The sequence below is a fragment of the Nannobrachium achirus genome (assembly GCF_963921795.1).
Source record: "Nannobrachium achirus genome assembly, chromosome: 20".
NCBI lineage: Eukaryota > Metazoa > Chordata > Actinopteri > Myctophiformes > Myctophidae > Nannobrachium > Nannobrachium achirus.
The window spans coordinates 15,221,114-15,239,089 of NC_137827.1; the positions used below are offsets into that span (position 1 = coordinate 15,221,114).

Genomic DNA, 17,976 nt, shown 5'->3' on the forward strand with positions numbered 1-17,976 from the left:
TCTTTGTTCCTACTAGATACGAAAGGCCTTAAAGGAGTGTAAATCCCCAACATTCTTTAAAATGGCCCTGAAAAACCACCTAGCCCAGCCTTACCCTCCCCCTGACCCTTCTATTGTAAATATCTACTGTATATATTTTTTGCACAGCTTTTTTTCTGACTATCTAAGCTACTGCATAGTAGGCCTAGTATACTGTGTTTTATCCGTCTGTCATTCAATGTTATATGAGATACATAAAGGTTTCCAGTGTAAATAAGCCGAAAAGCTTATGGGATCCCCCTTTAGTTGACCTTGTACCAGCAAACTGTACTGTCATGAAACTGTACCTTTTCCTATGCAAACTTCTAATAAATTAGGCAAGCCTTTATGTTGGCTATTTGGGGAAGAAAAATATTCTTAAAGATAGGCTACTTTGCCTTTTCAGGGGTAGTCCTTCCAATAACAATTTTGTCATGGGTGGAAGTGGAACTTATCTTCAGTCTGTCTTCATTATTGGTGTTTTGTGTGTTATGGCTCAACATAGATTTTGTTGACATGCACGATGCACCACATCTTTGTACGGCAAGTGGAAAGTGGTGTCTCTCTAATGCATAGAGTGTAATGCGAAAAGCTTATAGGATCTCCTTTTAGTTGACCTTGTACCAGCGAACTGTACTGTCATGGAACTGTACCTTTTCCCTATGCAAACTTCCAATTAAGTCTTCAATAAATCAATCAGTCAATCAGTCAATCAATCAATCAATCAATAAAAATTACCTTTCAAAAGTGTCAAGTCATAAGAGATTGAGAAATATTACTGAGGATATGATTTTGTTCTAATGCTTATTTTATTTAACATTTTGAAGGCTACAGGCTACTAGTAGGCCTATAGTCAGAGAACGTGAAACAGCCACTGGTTTGAAAGTAGACATAAAACTAGAGAAATTACAGTAATAAATGATCATATTAATTAAAAGTCCCTTCTGGGCGACGCTCCGTCGTTAGTAATTAGGAGTGAAAGTATTGAGAGGATAGGCCTAATTGTCCATGAATTGAGACATGCAACAACTTATAGCCTATTGTGATGATGACCAGCTGACGTCACCATAACGATTTTGACTTTCATGTTGATTTTAAAAGGATCCCTGGCTAATACGACAAATATGCCTTAATACATTATAATTGTCCTCTATAACTACAAAGTAAAATTCAAAACACCTCAAATATTTTATTTCTTCTTGAAATAGCTAATCTTTCACTCAATAGGGGAAATACCTGTCGCAAGTTGATGATGTCATAAATGTCATGTGTGATCTATCCCTATGGAATTTATGGCATGCATGTGCAAAAAACACATTTGAAATATTGATTTGAAGCTCATATTAACCATAGGAAGTATTAAGTTATTATTGCACATGCATGCCATAAATTCCATAGGGATAGATCACACATGACATTTATGACATCATCAACTTGCGACAGGCATTTCCCCTATTGAGTGAAAGATTAGCTATTTCTAGAATAAATAAAAATAATTAAGGTGTTTTTAATTTTACATTGTAGTTATAGAGTACAATTATAATGTATTAAGGCATATTTGCCGTATTAGCCAGGGATCCCTCTAAGGGTAGTAGCTGAGGTAGTTACGTATTGTAGTAAATGATTTTGGACACTAGGTGGCAGTGTCGCACACACTATGACTCATATTTTAGCAGTAGTTCTATCAGACTGCTTATGTTATGACAAAAGCATTTGAAAATGCTGCTGGTTCGCCCAGGGTGCCATATAGCCCAGGACCGCCACTGTCCCCACGGGCCATATTTGGACTGCGGGCTGCCAGTTTGGTCACCAGCCTCTTCAGAGTGTTAAAGTGTGGAAGTCTGCCTTCCTGTGTAGGCCCTACATGTCAACCTGCAATTGTTAATACAATGTCCAATATAACAGCACTATCGTCATCACTGTTTTAATTATTAGGTGTCAGTCAGCTTTACAGAATACAGGCAAATATAAATCATTGATCCAAAGTATAAAAGAGGCATTATAGCCTACTAACTGATTAAAACAGACATGCAAACAATAGGGGTGCATTATTTGTCTTTAATATTTACAGTCAATCTAGAGTGAATATTGACATGACATGTTAAAAGAAAAACACATGATGGGCATTCTTCTTCAAAATAAGGATGTCAAGGATAAAACAACATTAGACTTGTTTCTGTTGTGGTCCTTTGTCTCAGACAAATGAAACAAAACAGACAGACATAACAATAAATGTAATTATGAATACATTGAGCAATGTAAATTCCAATATACAGAAGTGAAGAAAAATGTGGTTTCTGTTGTGTATAAACAATAATAGCAATTCAAAGCAGCTGTCCTCAAAACCACACCTACAGTCGCTGTCATAAGAAGCCTAATTTATGTTCCGTCCCGTCATGCGCAGAGAAGGCATAGAAGCAGGAGCGTCTCACCAGCCAACACAGAAGAGGAGGTTGAATGAACTGAAACCAGTGTTCCCCAAAACAACAGTTTGGGGAACTCTTGGGAATTGATTACATGAAAGTGTAATCCAATAGGTAGTCCAATATGTCATGCAAATTAGCAAGCCTTTATGTTGGCTATTTGGGGAAAAAGATCATTCTTAAAGATACATCGAACCCTTGGTTTTCCAATGTCATGGTTTACAAACAATGTTAATGTTAATGTTTTTTTTTTTTTTTTTTTTTGCCTTTTCAGGGGTAGTCAATAGTCATGGGTGGAACTTATCTTCAGTCTGTCTTCATTATTGGTGTTTTGTGTGTTATATGCCTCGACATAGATTTTGTTGACATGCACCACATCTTTGTACGGCAAGTGGAAAGTGGTCTCTCTCTAATGCATAGAGTGTCATTCTAATACACATTGGACCACAGGTATATGTTCCTGCCTGCCTGCCTGCCTGCCTGCCTGCCAGCGTGTGTGCTAGCTTGTTCAACTTATTGTACTCACAAAGACACTGAGGAGTCAAGCATGATATAGAACCCAGGATAGAGGGGTTCAGTGAATGTGGAATGGAAGGTGTACAGGTGTGTGTGTGATTCAGAGGATACCCTGTAGAAGGACATTGTCCCAGCAGGACAATCCAGATACACTCCTACTCTGTTGGAGCCAGAGGGATGTCTGTTGGAGCCAGACGGACGTACAGGGAGGACATTTCTATTCTTATTGTGAAGGACATAGTACCTGTTGTATATAGCGTCACATTGCAGAACCCAGGAATTGGTGTATCCAAACCTACAGGTATCATCCCATCCTTCCCTGCCAATTCCTTTGTAAGTCATTGCTATATAAACCTCTCCCCTCCAATCTACTTCCCAGTAACGGCATCCAGTCAGGCCCTCTCTACACATAACCTGTGGTAAGAACTGAAATCTGTCTTGATGGGCAGGATACAACCCTTTTGCCCGTGTCACCTTTCTGTTGTTCTCAGACAGAGACAAGTAATTGCTTGTTGTGTTTGTGTCCAGTGTGAGAGGACAGACACCTGATGGAGAGAACATGAAACAACATCTCACTACAATGTACTGATGTAAAAGTATGACATTTCACAGTATGGTAGGGAATCTACCAAAAATGACAAAATGAATGGCAAATGAGTCCTAAATTGGTCAAACCCAACTCAATTTGGAGCCACATTAGTGACAGTATGCCAGACTAATCATTAGTCTGGCATACTGTTACAGTACGTAGAAACACGATTTAAACTTTCAAGAGCTCACACAACTTGGGAATTTATTGTGGTTCAAATGAATTTTGAATACACACTTCCTTTTGAGTGGTAATAACCGCTCCTACATCTGGCTTTGTCTGTCTGTCTATATATGTCCGTCCCACACTTGGCTCATTGGCCAAGCTTCGCAGGACACTCAATGAATTTAACTCATAAAAGGCAATGCTCACTTCTCACTGGGTGATCTTTTTCTAAATCACAGTTCAACCTTTTTTGTTTTTTCAGGATTTGATCAAATTAACAGTGGGCAGCTGTCATCAAACAGTGTGGGAGACCATTTGAAACTGTTCTGAAGGCCCGGACCCCTGGCGTAGCGGTCCGGGCACCAAAAGATCTGAAAATGCTTTGTTCAACTCACCCTCATAGTCATTACACGAATGACAAGTATCAATACAGTCCATAAATACTGATTAAATGTGGTGCCATGCATAGTTTAAAAATAATTACTGAGTTACAGGGGCCCAAGGTGGAGGAGCCTTAATTATTTTATACTTTAGCTATTGAAAAATAGAAGATATTCAAGCTCGAGCTTGTAGATCTGCCATTTCTGAAAAAGTTGTGAAAATGTGTGCAAATCTTTGAATATATGTATTTCTTTTAAGCGAACATTTGTAACTAAAATTTTGCTTCTGGGGGATCCCCACTCCCTGGACTGAATATTTTGAGATGGGGGTCCACGGCCAAATACATACATTTTGGGTGTCCTTGACATTTGAGCACCACTGATATAGGTTTTTCAAAAAAAGACACACATTTGCAATTTTGCACACATTTTCACCATTTCAAGCGCTGCACTCGGTGCCGCGCTGTGAGTTGCGTATATCTGCTATTTTACAATAGTTAAAGCACAAAATAATTGAAGTGAATCCTTGTACCCAGGGCCCAGAATTTGGTGCGACACCCCTGCACATGGACATACTTTGGTGACCATTGCTCTTATCAGTGCATACAACAGGGCTAATACTAATACAAATTTGTTGCTGGTCACCCATTCTAAAACTGCCCCCCCCCCCCCCACACACACACACACACACACACACACACACACACACACACGTAACAGTGTGTCTGTACTCACATGCTTTTTGTTGAGGTGGAAGCAAGTGTTCTTCTTCTTGATCGAATCTGTAGGAAGAAAGCACACAATTTGTCTCTGTCATCGCATTAAATAGCAATAACTCCATGTGGCAGCATGCTACCAGCTTCAAACTTGGTTTGTTGACTTTACACCTCTACTCACTTGAGAATACACTGTCCAGCAGAGAGCAGCTTCTTTCCAGAGTCTGCTGGTTGATTGAAGCTGAGGTCGAGCTCTTTCAGTTGAGAGGAGTTGGAGCTCAGAGCTGAGACCAGACAAGAAAAGCCTTCCTCTGAGACCAGACAGTGTGCCAACCTGTAGAGAAACAAACACTTGAATAAACTGCAGCTGTTATTGATATAGAGATCCACGCTAAAATAAAATGCATTCTTCACCTCAGAAACTCCAATGTGCAGTGTAGACTCCTCAGACCAGCAGAGAGTACTTTTACTCCAGAATCTCGCAGCTCGTTGAAGCTCAGATCAATTTCTCTCAAACTAATTGAGTGACTTAGAAGTGATGATAATTCCTTACAGCATTTCACTGTCAGGTTGGTTTGTCTCAACCTGAAAGAAAGAAAGAAAGAAAAAAAGAAAAAAAGAAAGAAAGAAAGAAAGAAAGAAAGAAAGAAAGAAAGAAAGAAAGAAAGAAAGAAAGAAAGAAATGTTGAGAAGAACACATAAGTTTTGTTAGAAAGGGAGAAGAAAAACTAGACCAGGTCAACCTGGTTGTGCCAGACCCCCTGTCTGTCATCATCATTTATGACATCATGCCTTTTGTAGGCATGTCATCATCATGTCATCATCATATATACCCTTTATATAGAAAACCCGGACAGACCGACATTTGCTTATGTAGGCCTACCCATTTCATGGGTCTGGCAATTAAGCAATCAGTAATTCTGTAGATGTAAAATTGTGAAGGGGGGGCATCTCTAGTTATTGTTTAGTACTGTATGTGAACGGTCACAGCTTGTCCGTATGTGTGTATCTCTGTCTGTCTGTCATGCCCATAGACTGTAAAAAAAATATGGACGATGCGAAGCCATTGGTTTCTATGCGGCGAAAATGACGCTTTTTTTGTCCCTTGTATGGGTGTTGCCATCATTGTTTGAATGGTACCCCAGGAATCATAAGGAATGCTATTGGCTGCCAACGGTCATGTGCAACCGCAGGGATACATGGGAGAATGTGGTCGGAGCCTCCCGAAATAAAGCACACGAAGAAGAACACAGCCGGCTGGCATCAGTTTAGTTGGCCACGCCCCCTGCAACTTTATCATCAATTTTAACATAAATGGGACCATATTTGCACAAAACGCATATCATGGTGATTGAAAGGCAGTTTTTCCACTAGCGACAGGAACCATAAAGTATTTATGGGTTTGTCGCTATGACATCATGCTCTGACGTCACTGTGATGACAGGGAAACCACTCTTAACAGTATGGGTTTGCCGCTCTGACATCACACTCTGGCTTCACTGTGATGTCACACTAACAAAATCCCTTTTATGCCCATATATGGATTCTCTGATGTCATCAATATTAAGCCCATCTAACAGGAATTCATATGGGAATGCCCATATACGGAGGCCACATATCACACTAACGGCTGGTTCTACAGACAGGGATCTCCATGTATGGGCATAAAAGCGTATGATGTCAGATGTCATAGACATCATGGGACTGTCACATAACAAATAACTGAGTAAGCATGTTTGGGCTCTCACAGCATCTCCATATACAGTACATGGATCTCCATATATGGGTACCAGGAGTCTCCATATATGGGTAACTGGTCCAATATACATCACATGGCCAAGAAGTGGCGCATGTTGCCCTGAGGCGTCTTACTAGTTATTATTACTTGATTCTTCTTTTATATATATATATATATATTTATTTATTTATTTTCCCCACAGAGCCCGACTCTGCCCGACAAGTTAGCATACATTTATTTATGCCCGGCCCAAACATGTCTGGCCGGGTAGTGTCGGGTTCAGGCAGAAATTTGAAAACTCTAATAAACTCTAATTAACCGAATTTGAATACACAGACAAAAAGAGAAATAAAAAAACACATTTCCAGAGTTATAACATAATGGAGGTGAACTGATCGAACCTGAGAATCTTCAGCCCACATTGTGGACTCCCCAGTGCAGGAAAGAGCAGCATTACCCCATCATCATTCAAATCATTGAAACTCAGGTCTAGTTCTAGAAGACTGCATGTGTTGGAACGGAACATTGAGGCCAGATTGACACAACATCTCTCTGAGAGTCCACAGTAGTTCAGCCTGAATGGAGATAAACACATAAGACAACACATTATTACTTGTGCAAGCAGAGCGTGCAGGTACTGTAATCGACTGGGTGGGTGGGCTCTTGTTGAAGATCGTAGCCCAAGCAGAGATTGAGAGAAGACAGAGGTTGCCTTTTAGTATTAAAAGCCATGCTAGAATTCACACTATTTTTGGTTTTATTGAAGGTGGAGATCGACGTCAATACAAAATATAGCTGCAAGCAGTGATAAAGTGGCCAAGCCAGGAAAAAGTACGGAAGCAAAAAAGCAGCAAGGGAAAAAAAGCAGGAAAAGCAAGAAAAGTGTGAAAAGAAATCAAAGAAAAACTAAAAGCAGTGTTCTTCCGAGAACAGGTCTTCGGCAGGTCAGGTAGGTTTTTTGGCCTCCTGATGGCACTATAATAGGCCAATGTGAAAAGGGTGCCACGTGTTCTTGGGCCTTTCATGGCAATCGGACACTACATGCGTGATTCGAGACATGCGAAGACGTGCGAGACGTGCGAAGGGTGGCATCTGTTCCTTGACCTAATGGGAATGTGCATGCAAAATTTCAGGCAGGCTGTGTTCATGATTTGAGAAGTTTTTGTCCACTTTATCGCTGCTTGCAGCTATAGTTATAGTTATTATTTATTTTGTGTGCACTTCATAGGCATGGTAGATGAAGGTCTTTAGATTGCATGTAGAAGTTTCATGCAAATTCCTCAAAAATCCCAGGATAAAAACGGGTTTAAGCGTTTTACAAACTGCTCAAAATCTAAGGGCGGAGCTTACTTGAAAAATATACAGATGTGTTCCTCGAGTCAAGGCACGCATGTAAGCAAGTTGCATGTCTTCAAACGAGGCATGACTTATGCCGATTTAACGCTTGAATTTTCAAACGCTTCGTATAGCGCCCCCCCTTTGGCAAATTGGAATAAGATTGGTTTCAGTGAGATTTGGAATAAACCTCTACATCTTTGCCAAATGTCATGAACATGTGATTTTGCATGCATGTTTTAGAGGCATAAGGTTTTAGAGAATAATAAAACTGCAATATTCATTGAATTATTAAAAAATAAAGTTTCAATTTAAAAAAATCTGCCTAAGATTTTAACTGTTTTTCATATAATTCAAATGGTGGGAGATCTAAAGGTCAGAGGTCAAAATTAAGAGTGGCAAAGTAACTTGTTCGGCAGGAGGAGACGTCTAATCGGGTTTCATGGCTGTATGTCAAACAGAGCATGAGCTGTACCTGTTCAAAGTTCACTTTCAAAGGCTTCCTACAGCGCCGTTTGGCATAGTCGTCTACCATATTGCCAAGTTTCGTAAAAAGCCAGGACAGAAAAAGTGGAGGAAGAATAAGAAAAACACCAATATCAATAGTGGCTTACAAGCCCCTTACAGGGCTTGGCCACTAATTAGCCAATGGTAATCCCGGCACAGCTCCACAACACTGCGGGTAGGCTGCACTTCACAGGTGTATTCTAATTGTTGGTAACGGAAAAGTAGCCTAAAGTAACTAACAAGTTACTTTTCTCAGAAGGCAATGTTGTAACTTATAACAAATTACTTTTAATGGCAATAACGCTGTACCTTAACAAGTTACTTTTAAATGTGATGATACCCAACACTGTTTACAACCTACCCTGATTTCATGTGTGTCTACTTGTCCACTGAAACACTCCTGACAATGACAGTGATTGTCCATGCAATCAGAGTGAGTAACAGGCAGGCAAACATATATGTTCTACAAAGATCAAAGTTTTGATCAGATCAGAGGATAAAATGTTGTGGGGGTCTGTTTAGCTGGGTGGGGGTGGGGTCTGACAAGTGCCTGCACCTGTGAGACAATGGAGCATGAAAATATGATGCTTTGGATCAGTGGTGGAAAAAATTATATAATTTTTTTTTACTTGAGTAAAAGTACCAATACTGCTATGTAGTAAGTCCAGAATTCAAAATGTACTTGAGTAAAAGTACAAAAGTATTGGCATCAAAATGTACTTACTACCAAAAGTGAAAATACAAAATGTTTGAAAATAGCAGATCTACAAGCTCACAACACACGTTGTGAGCTTGTACATTGGCTATTTTCAAATAGTCACGGTATAGAATAGGGATAAAGTGCTTTAATGTATGTTTTATAATATAATCATTTATATCTGCAAAATAACTTGTAACTAAGTTTTCAAATAACTGTAGTGGAGTAAAAGTACAATATTTGGATCCCAGATGTAGAAGTAAAACTACTGAAAACTGGAAATACTGCAAGTACAAATACCTACTGTACTTAAAGGAGTAGTTCACCACTTTTCAACCTGTCTTCATATAATAGGTCCTCACTAATGTTCATGATAAAATATCACAATTTTTTTCTACTCAGTCCAAGTCTCCTAGGAGAGCTGTGGGAAGTTCAGAATCCATCGTCTTGTGACATCATCATTTTCCAAAAAATTTAATTAATCAATATTTTTGAAAAAAATATTTAGATTTTTATTATCGCGAGAACAATGGCTTGCAACTCTTCAGGAATAGAAAGCCTGCAGTTTCTATAAGCTGGATTGGCAATCGATGATGTCACAAGACGATGGGTTTCTGACCTGCCCACAGCCCTCCTCTGAGAAAAAAAAAGAAAAAAAGAAAAAGCTATTTTTGAGTGAGGACCAATTATATGAACATAGGTTGAAAATCTTTGATTCTATTGACACAGACAGTTGCAAACAGACAGACAGACAATTCAGGACTACGGACCTCAGAATCTGCAGTCGACAATGTGGACTCTTCAGTGCATCACATAGCACCATCACTGCTGAATCCTCCAGAGTTGTGTTGTAACTTAGGTCCAGTTCCAACAATTTGGATGTATTAGAGCTGAGAGCTGATGCCAGAACCTCACAGTGTTTCTCATTGATGTAACACCCAACAAGTCTGTAATTACCAAATAAAAATAAATGTGTGAATATTATAAAACAATCAGTTTAGACATTGTATCACACACCCATAACTAAGTACTATTACTGACACTACTGTTACTATGTTATTGTTATTATTATTACTATTACTGCCACTACTGTTACTGTTGTTATTATTATTATTATTATTAGTAGTATAATAGTATAGTAGCAGCAGCAGCAGCAGCAGCAGCAGCAATAGCAGTAGTAGTAGTAGTAGTAGCTGTAGTAGTAGTAGTAGTAGTAGTAGTAGTAGCTGTAGTAGTAGTAGTAGTAGTAGTAGTTGTTGTTATAGTGCTGCTGCTATACTGCTTCTGCTATTCCTTAGGGCAGGGGTCTTCAACGTTTTCAGGCCAAGGACCCCTTAGTTAAGAGAGAGTTGAAGCAGGGACCCCCAACATCAGTGTATTTTGGATTCACGTCCATTTGTATTTTCAGATATTTAACCACTTGAACCGTTTTGAACTTTACCTTTCACTCTGTCATCAGCTATTTTTCCCCCCTACACCAAACCTCTTTGCCGAAAATAGACGATCTACAAGCTCACAACGCCTCACAGCGTGAGGTGTTGTGAGCTTGTAGATCGGCTATTTTTGGCAAAGGTTTTCAGAATATGGACACTAGGGTTCAAGTGGTTAATATAAAAAATAAAGAAAAAAAATCTCTCAAAGATTTGGAGGACCCCCTGTAGTAGCTCTGAGGACCCCCTAGGGGTCCCATACCCCCTGTTGAAGACCCCTGCCTTCTGGAATTGGGACGTGCTATTTCAATAGGTGGCTACATTTAATGTATAGTTGGCAATATTTTAAATAATACAATTAAATTGTGCCAAAGCAGAGACATTCTTGTTGCTTTGCCTTGTGTGTCTATTGTGTATGTGGTACATGGCAAAATAATTATTAGCTAAGGGCCCCGTGGTGATCCATTGGGCATGCATCAATGAAGTGCAGTAGGCCTATACTGTATCTAATTGTCATGAATGATTACAGGGTTTGTTTGAAAAATATGGTAATACATTTAGGAATCAAAAACGCTGAACTGCTTTCCACTGTGTTGTCATGGAATGGTTCATTTATGTGGTATTCACAGGACAAAATGTTTCAGCGTGGTCTTTCAGCATTTATTTTGTATGCAGCCCAGCGTGTGTGTGTGTGTGAGAGAGAGAGAGAGGGGGGGGGGGGGGGGGGGGGGGGATTTGTTTTTATTGATTGTTTTGCCTTGCTACAAAATACAAACTAGAAAAAAAAAATCCTAAAAAGAAATTAAGTGTGCCTGCAGCTCGCTAAGTGTGTGCATTGTGTAGCATTTTTAGCATTAGTTTTAGCATTAGCCTTTTTAATATTAGCATTTTTAACATTAGCATTTGTAGCATTCACATTAGTATTTTAGCATTTTCAGCATTAGCATTTTAGCATTAGCAGTTAGCCGTTGGGTCTGTGGGACCACCCAACGAGTTTGAGACCAGTAACATGTTAGGAACTGGAGTTATGGCTGTTTAAAGCCCAGCCAATTAGCCCTTTTCACGGCCCGCCCACTCAGCATCCCACTGGTGCTGAAGTCACGTTTACCCTGCTAAAAGCCCATAGAAATCACAAATTTAATGCAATTTCCGAATAGTAAAGTATAAAATACGGCTAGCATGATCAAGAACACAAGATAGTAAAAGGCACAAATCATTATAATTTACTTTTTTACCGTTCGAAATAATGATTTGTTGGATTTAAGTCCAGCTATTTCTGTATTAATTTCCCCTTCTAAACTGACGTCAGCACCAGGAAGTTGCTGAGAAATTTGCTGAGTGGGCGGGCCGTGAATAGGGCTAATAGGAAGACAGAGGGGGTGGTGCTTATGCAATTACAGTTTTTTCTGATTTCCCCCATGCAAAGTCAATGGGGTTTTTGGGTGTTGTTTTTTGCGAATTACGTCACCATGGTTACGCGGATCTGAAAGAAAATTAATAGCACCCTGTTCCCAAATTTGTGGGATCATTATGAACTAACTAACTACATTAAGTGTTTTGCCATTGCATGGCAGGCACACTTCATAACAATTTAGTTGAAACTTGACATGACCACAGAATGCCATAATGTTAAAATTCAGAAGAATACTAACAGAGCCTTTCTGCAGTTCCTAACAGCAGGAATAAGTCTCAGTCGCCCCCAGCCTGATGTGTTGTATGTCTGCAGGTCCAACTTATCCAGAACCTCCTCTAACATCTGCAGCAAGTAGGCCAGAGCTGAACACTCAGTATCGGAGAGTTTCCTCAAAGATTTGTTCTCTGACTTCATGTACTGTTCAATCTCCTGCTGTATTAAGACGTCCTTCATCTCTATCAAACAGTGGAAGATGTTGATACATGTGTCTGGAGGGCCATTGTATTCAATCTCCTTCAGGTTGTTGATGGCTCTCCGGATGCTGTCTGAACTATTATCTGTCTGACAAAGTAGGCCTCCTAACAGTCTCTGATTGGACTCCAGTGAGAGGCCATGAAGAAATTGGGCAAAGAAGTCCAGGTGGCCATTTTCACTCTTTAGGGATTTAAGCATGGCTTTTTTCAGGACGTCAACCAGGGAACTGTCACTGTTGTAATCTTCCAGGAATTCTTTCAGCACGTTCATGTTCCTCTCAGAGTGACAGTGTAACAGGTAGACTGCAGCCAGAAACTCCTGAATGGTCAGATGAACAAAGCAGTACACTGTTCTCGGGAAGAGCACACTCTCTCTATTGGAGATCTCTGTGCAGTACAGCGAGGCCTCTTTGACATCAAGACCACACTCTTCCAGGTCTTTTAGGTAGAACATAATGTTACCTTTATCCAGTTGTTCAAACGCCAGCTTGCCCAACTTCCGAAGAACATCCCAATCAGTCTCCATGAGCTCCTGTTGATACACCTCCTTCGCATACTTCTGCTTCTCCCTCATTGTCTGGACCAAAATAAAGTGGCAGAACATCTCAGTCAAGGTCTGGGGCAGCGATCCTGTCTTGTCTATCATGTTCTCTAGCACAATAGCAGTGATCCAACAGACGACTGGGATGAAACACATGATGTAGAGGCGCCCTGATTTTTTGACGTGTGAGATGATTCTGCTGGCCAGCTTCTCATCATTGAATCTCTTCTTGAAGTACTCCTCCTTTTGGGGGTCTGTGAAACCTCTTACTTCTGTCACTCTGTCGACACTTTGAAGTGGAATCTGATTGGCTGCCGCAGGTCTGGTAGTTATCCAGAGTTGAGCAGAGGGGAGCAAGTTCCCCTTGATGAGATTCGTCAACAGCACATCCACTGATGATTTCATTGTAACATCAGAAATGTCATTGTTGTTGAACTGCATTGGAAATCTTCTTTCATCTAAACCATCAAAGATGAACACAGTTTTGCTGGCGGCAAGGTCCTCTGCGGTCAGCATCTTCAATGTTGGATAGAAATCATGGATCAATGTGAGAAGACTGAACTGCCCATCTTTCACCAAGTTCAGCTCCCGGAAAGAGATCAGGATCATTAGATCGATGTCCTGATTGGCTATGCCGTTTGCCCAGTCTAGAATGAACTTGTACACAGAGAATGTTTTTCCAATGCCGGCTTTTCCCTTTGTCAAAACTATTCGAATGGGTATCTCTCTTCCTGGTAAGGGGTTGAAGATTTCAGAGCATTTGATGTGCTCTGAGAGGGTTGTCTCCATCTTGGATACTGTATCAAGCTGCCACACCTCATGTTGCTTATTAACCCATTCACTCCCTCCCTCTGTGAAGCGGAGTGTTGTGTAGAAGGAGGTTCCAATCTGTGGACCTTCTAACTTCTTTGTCAGACTCTTCATAACATCATTCTTGAAAATCTCCTGAATGACATCCACTGTAACAGAACAGTTAACCAATGTTATACACACATGCATTTACATCCAATGGAATAATATGATTTAGTGTGCACCCCCAGAGTAAAAACAGGCTAAATGATTTCAAAAGGTCTAAAAAAAACACTGTTTATTAATTATTTTGTCCTTAATTGCAAAAAAATCTGCATCTAACACATATACATACTTTGTCCAGTACTGATTTGAATTGGTGTGGATGTCTCTCTACACTGGGGGCAGCCATCTTTTCCAGGTGGAGTATCAGCACAGTATGAGATGATACATTGTCTGCAGAAACAGTGTCCACAGGTCATAGAAACAGGATCCATCAGAAACTGGTCACACATTGCACAACTGGACGAATCCTCTTCCTCAGTACTCCTGTTCCTCTCTCTGTGGACGCACGCACGCACGCACGCACGCGCACACGCACACGCACACGCACACGCACACACGCACACACACACACACACACACAATTTCTTTATTTGAGTCCACATTTATAACATACATAAGGGGCACCAATATATTTTATGGTTCCTTTTTTCCATACCAGTTTTTAGCCTGACACTAAACTACACAACGCACCGCACCGCATTTGCATATGTAGGTTTTCCACTACAGTACAATAACCCCCACCCCCCCACTACCCTCCTCCCCTCCGCTCCCGAAAGAAAACGACGCCCCTTTCTTCAACATATGGATCTAGGATCTTTCTCTGTAAACAAACACACCAGAGACGCTAACTTGCGCTAATTATTTTTTTAGAGATGTGGTGGACAATGTTTTAGATGCCACACACTAACACAGGTCTTCATCGAGTCTTTACAACTATAGAGACGACTAACGCCGGGATGTTCATGGTCAAATAATAACTTTATTGGCCAAACTACACAAAGAAGTAAGCTACAATGTAGAGGTTAGTTGAGCTAGCATACATGCTAGTGCAGCTACAGTACAGTACATGTACTGTAGATTATTTCCCCCATTCAACACATGCAGTTACAAATACAAACAGGAGACATCTCACTGAGATCTATATAAAATAACAGATGGCCGACGCATTGGCCGTTGATTATTGCGACTTGCGGCGATAGATATACTGTATGTCCGCTGTTTGTGTTGGTTAATATGTTCTTGGTGCTTCGTGGTATCTCAACTGCAGGGCTGGGGAACACAATTCTTTATAAACAGATATAAACAAACATGCTTTGCCTTTATATTTGACTAAAATCTGTCTCAAGTTGTTGAATTCAGATTATGAAAAGAATCATGAAATCTAAAATGTAGGCGTGGTTATCTGTTGTTGTGAGGCGAGGGGGCGGAGTAATGTGCATATCATTATATTCTGAAGGAGCCACAGAGTGACTGAGCTGTCTGCACTTGCTGTTTGCATTTTGGAAACCATAATTCAAACTAGGCACTGCAGGTGGAAAAATAAAAGATATTGCAACTTAACTCCAGGTATATTTTACCGGTAAAAATTTGCACAGCCCTGCCCTTACCCCATGGTCGACAACAGCCGCACAGCCTTCTCTCACGGGCCACGGCGTGTAAACACGGTGGTTATTCGGCTCAACGACCATTGAAAATGCTAATATGATAAAACCCCAAATATGACAAAACCAACCTAAAAGACGTGTCTGACTTGTGACTTGACTTGTGTTGTGAGAGAGAACCAGGAAACACAGTCACCACAATGTAACTGTGGGCGGTCTGTTAATGGAGTTTCTGGCTCTGCTCTCTGGCTGAAAGTAGCATACAGTGAAACCACGCCCCCTTGATACACATCTATTTAAAACATACGTATCAATTAGATAAGCAAACTAATGGTACGCAGTGAGCACATACTATGTAATGATTGGCGCCAAATATTTCTTTTCTACACAGAAACCAGAAGTATACAGAAATAGCTACAGAAAGAGGAGAAAGCTCTGAATCTATCTAACTATGGGCAAACTGAACGATATTATTGCTCTCTATCACAAGTGACTCATTGATATAATTTATATTTATAGAAAAGGTGATTTTGTGTTTTATATCCCTTTAAGCCAAACAAATTAAAATATGATTTTGCGCTAATAACGCCAGGAAATAGCTATATTTTATCATCATGATGCATTCAAATTCAAAGCCATGGTTATATACCATACCACAAAATGACCACTAGAGTGAGCCATCGTAACACTAAAACAATAGACATTAGAAGAGGCCATGTTAAAATCATGTTTGAAGGATGGCACAGTGACGTTGCTCCCATTGACTCAACATGGGAGCTCCGGCCGGCCGCCATCTGAGCTCAATACTGTTCAATTCGTGCTTTATCGTCTAAAACACCATCGGTATGGGCAGCGGAACGTATACAGGCGCCACACAGAAAGTTTCCGAATCAAAATCCGACCTAGTGAAGCTGCGTAAGGGTCGGATGGTTTGCATTGAGCCTAGCGGCTAGCAGGAGCTAATGTAAACAGGAAGGCCTGGTTTAGCAGTGACGTCATAATCGTATCCTTTTTTTCACGGTTTACATGTTGTTACCAGCCGAAGGTAAGCTAACCGTTTCGCTCCGTCTATTAACCCAAATAAAAGCTTAAACAATACTTTTATATAAAAGTCGATCAAAAGTCGCTTGGCAGGGAAGTCCATAGTGACATAGTTGATCTGAACTTTAACTTAACAGTTCAGCTGCAAATAACAAAAAGATGTATTGGTAAATGAACAGTGCAAATTAAGCAGATGTGACTTAATGCTGCCATCAGAACACATTTTAATGACTACAAGTCCCAACTGTGCAAATGCAAAGCATAAGGTCAATGCAGACAGACATACAGAAGGGCAGAAGGGAGAGGGAGATGGGAGGAGGGGGACACAAACATAAAGAAATAATAACGTCCTATTGCCTCAATCACTCACAGGGTTGTGTTTGTCACGCATTAAATACAGGGGTCTGCTCAGGGCCGGATCTCCCCATAGGCAAGGGGGGGCATTGCCCCCCTAAATGCCCTGTCTGCCCCACCAAACAAGATGGCATGAAAAAATAAAAATATATATATTTCGTTTTTTTTTTTTTTTTTTTTTTTTTTTAATATTATGCTACAGCTGTCGCACCACCAAAACCAACACCATTTCATTATATATACATTTTAAAAACTCCGATCGCCAATGCCATCTCTCTCCCTCTCTGCACCTCAAAAGAAGTAAAACAAATAATAATGTTCCAGCCAGGCCAGCAGCTCCGCCCCCGATATGCGTTGAATGCGTAGGAGGGAACAGCAGTCAGTCTCGTCTCGACAGACAAGTACACGCACCACTTCTGGTTGCCAACTAACTTCAGTTTTATCCAGCGCATTAAGGAACTAATCGAGAGAAGGAACAGTTTGTTTTTTAGTTGTGCTTGCAGCTTGTTTCACTTTAACTTCTGTTCTCTTTCTCTGGCTCTTTCGGTCAATATGCGTCGATTTCTGGTTTCTAAACCTCGCGACGCGAGTAGCACTGCTGCTACGGCTCCAGTCAGTCCAGAGGCAGGCTCCGAGCCGTCGTCGACTCGGGGTACAGCTGCTCCTCGACCCGACCCAAACCCTAACCCCCAATTGAGTTCCACAAGCACGGCAACAAGCTGAAAGCGTCGCCGTTCGCAACGCAGCAGCGGCCGCCGACAACAGCACACAGGGAGCAGGAGGTAGAGCTGCTGCTCCTCGACCCGACCCAAACCCTAACCCCCAATTGAGTTCCACAAGCACGGCAACACAAGCTGAAAGCTTCGCCGTACACGACGCAGCAGTGGCCGCTGCTAACAGCACTGGCTTAAGCACAACAGCACCATCACAGCCCGCTAATCTTGTGTTTCCAAAACGTCATTTTGGCAAGACAGCACGCGCATTCAGCCCGGGCTGGTACCGTGGAGGAAGACCATGGCTGGAATATTCAGTGAAGCTAGATGCGTGCTTTTGTTTTCCTTGTCGCAAATTTGGAGGAAATATAATGTCATTGTCTGTCTAGTGTCATGTCTGTCTGTCTGTCTGTCTGTCTGTCTGTCTGTCTGTCTATCTATCTAGTGTCATATCAGTGTATCAATCTATC

General features: G+C 40.9%; 1 protein-coding gene across 1 annotated transcript in view; it reads right to left on the bottom strand.

Annotated features, from left to right (window-relative positions):
• The window catches only part of LOC308305440 (NACHT, LRR and PYD domains-containing protein 3-like), a gene marked incomplete at its 3' end in the record, with an annotated part of 36,891 nt that overhangs the window by 916 nt on the left and 17,999 nt on the right, over positions 1-17,976 (bottom strand). Inside the window, exons 7-13 of the mRNA XM_080750237.1 lie at positions 14,087-14,292; positions 12,167-13,901; positions 9,855-10,031; positions 6,947-7,120; positions 5,222-5,392; positions 4,989-5,141; positions 4,801-4,873 (exon numbers count right to left, since the gene is read on the bottom strand). Coding sequence (XP_080606363.1) covers positions 4,801-4,873; positions 4,989-5,141; positions 5,222-5,392; positions 6,947-7,120; positions 9,855-10,031; positions 12,167-13,901; positions 14,087-14,292 — 2,689 coding nt within the window. The remainder of the gene's footprint in view (positions 1-4,800; positions 4,874-4,988; positions 5,142-5,221; positions 5,393-6,946; positions 7,121-9,854; positions 10,032-12,166; positions 13,902-14,086; positions 14,293-17,976) is intronic.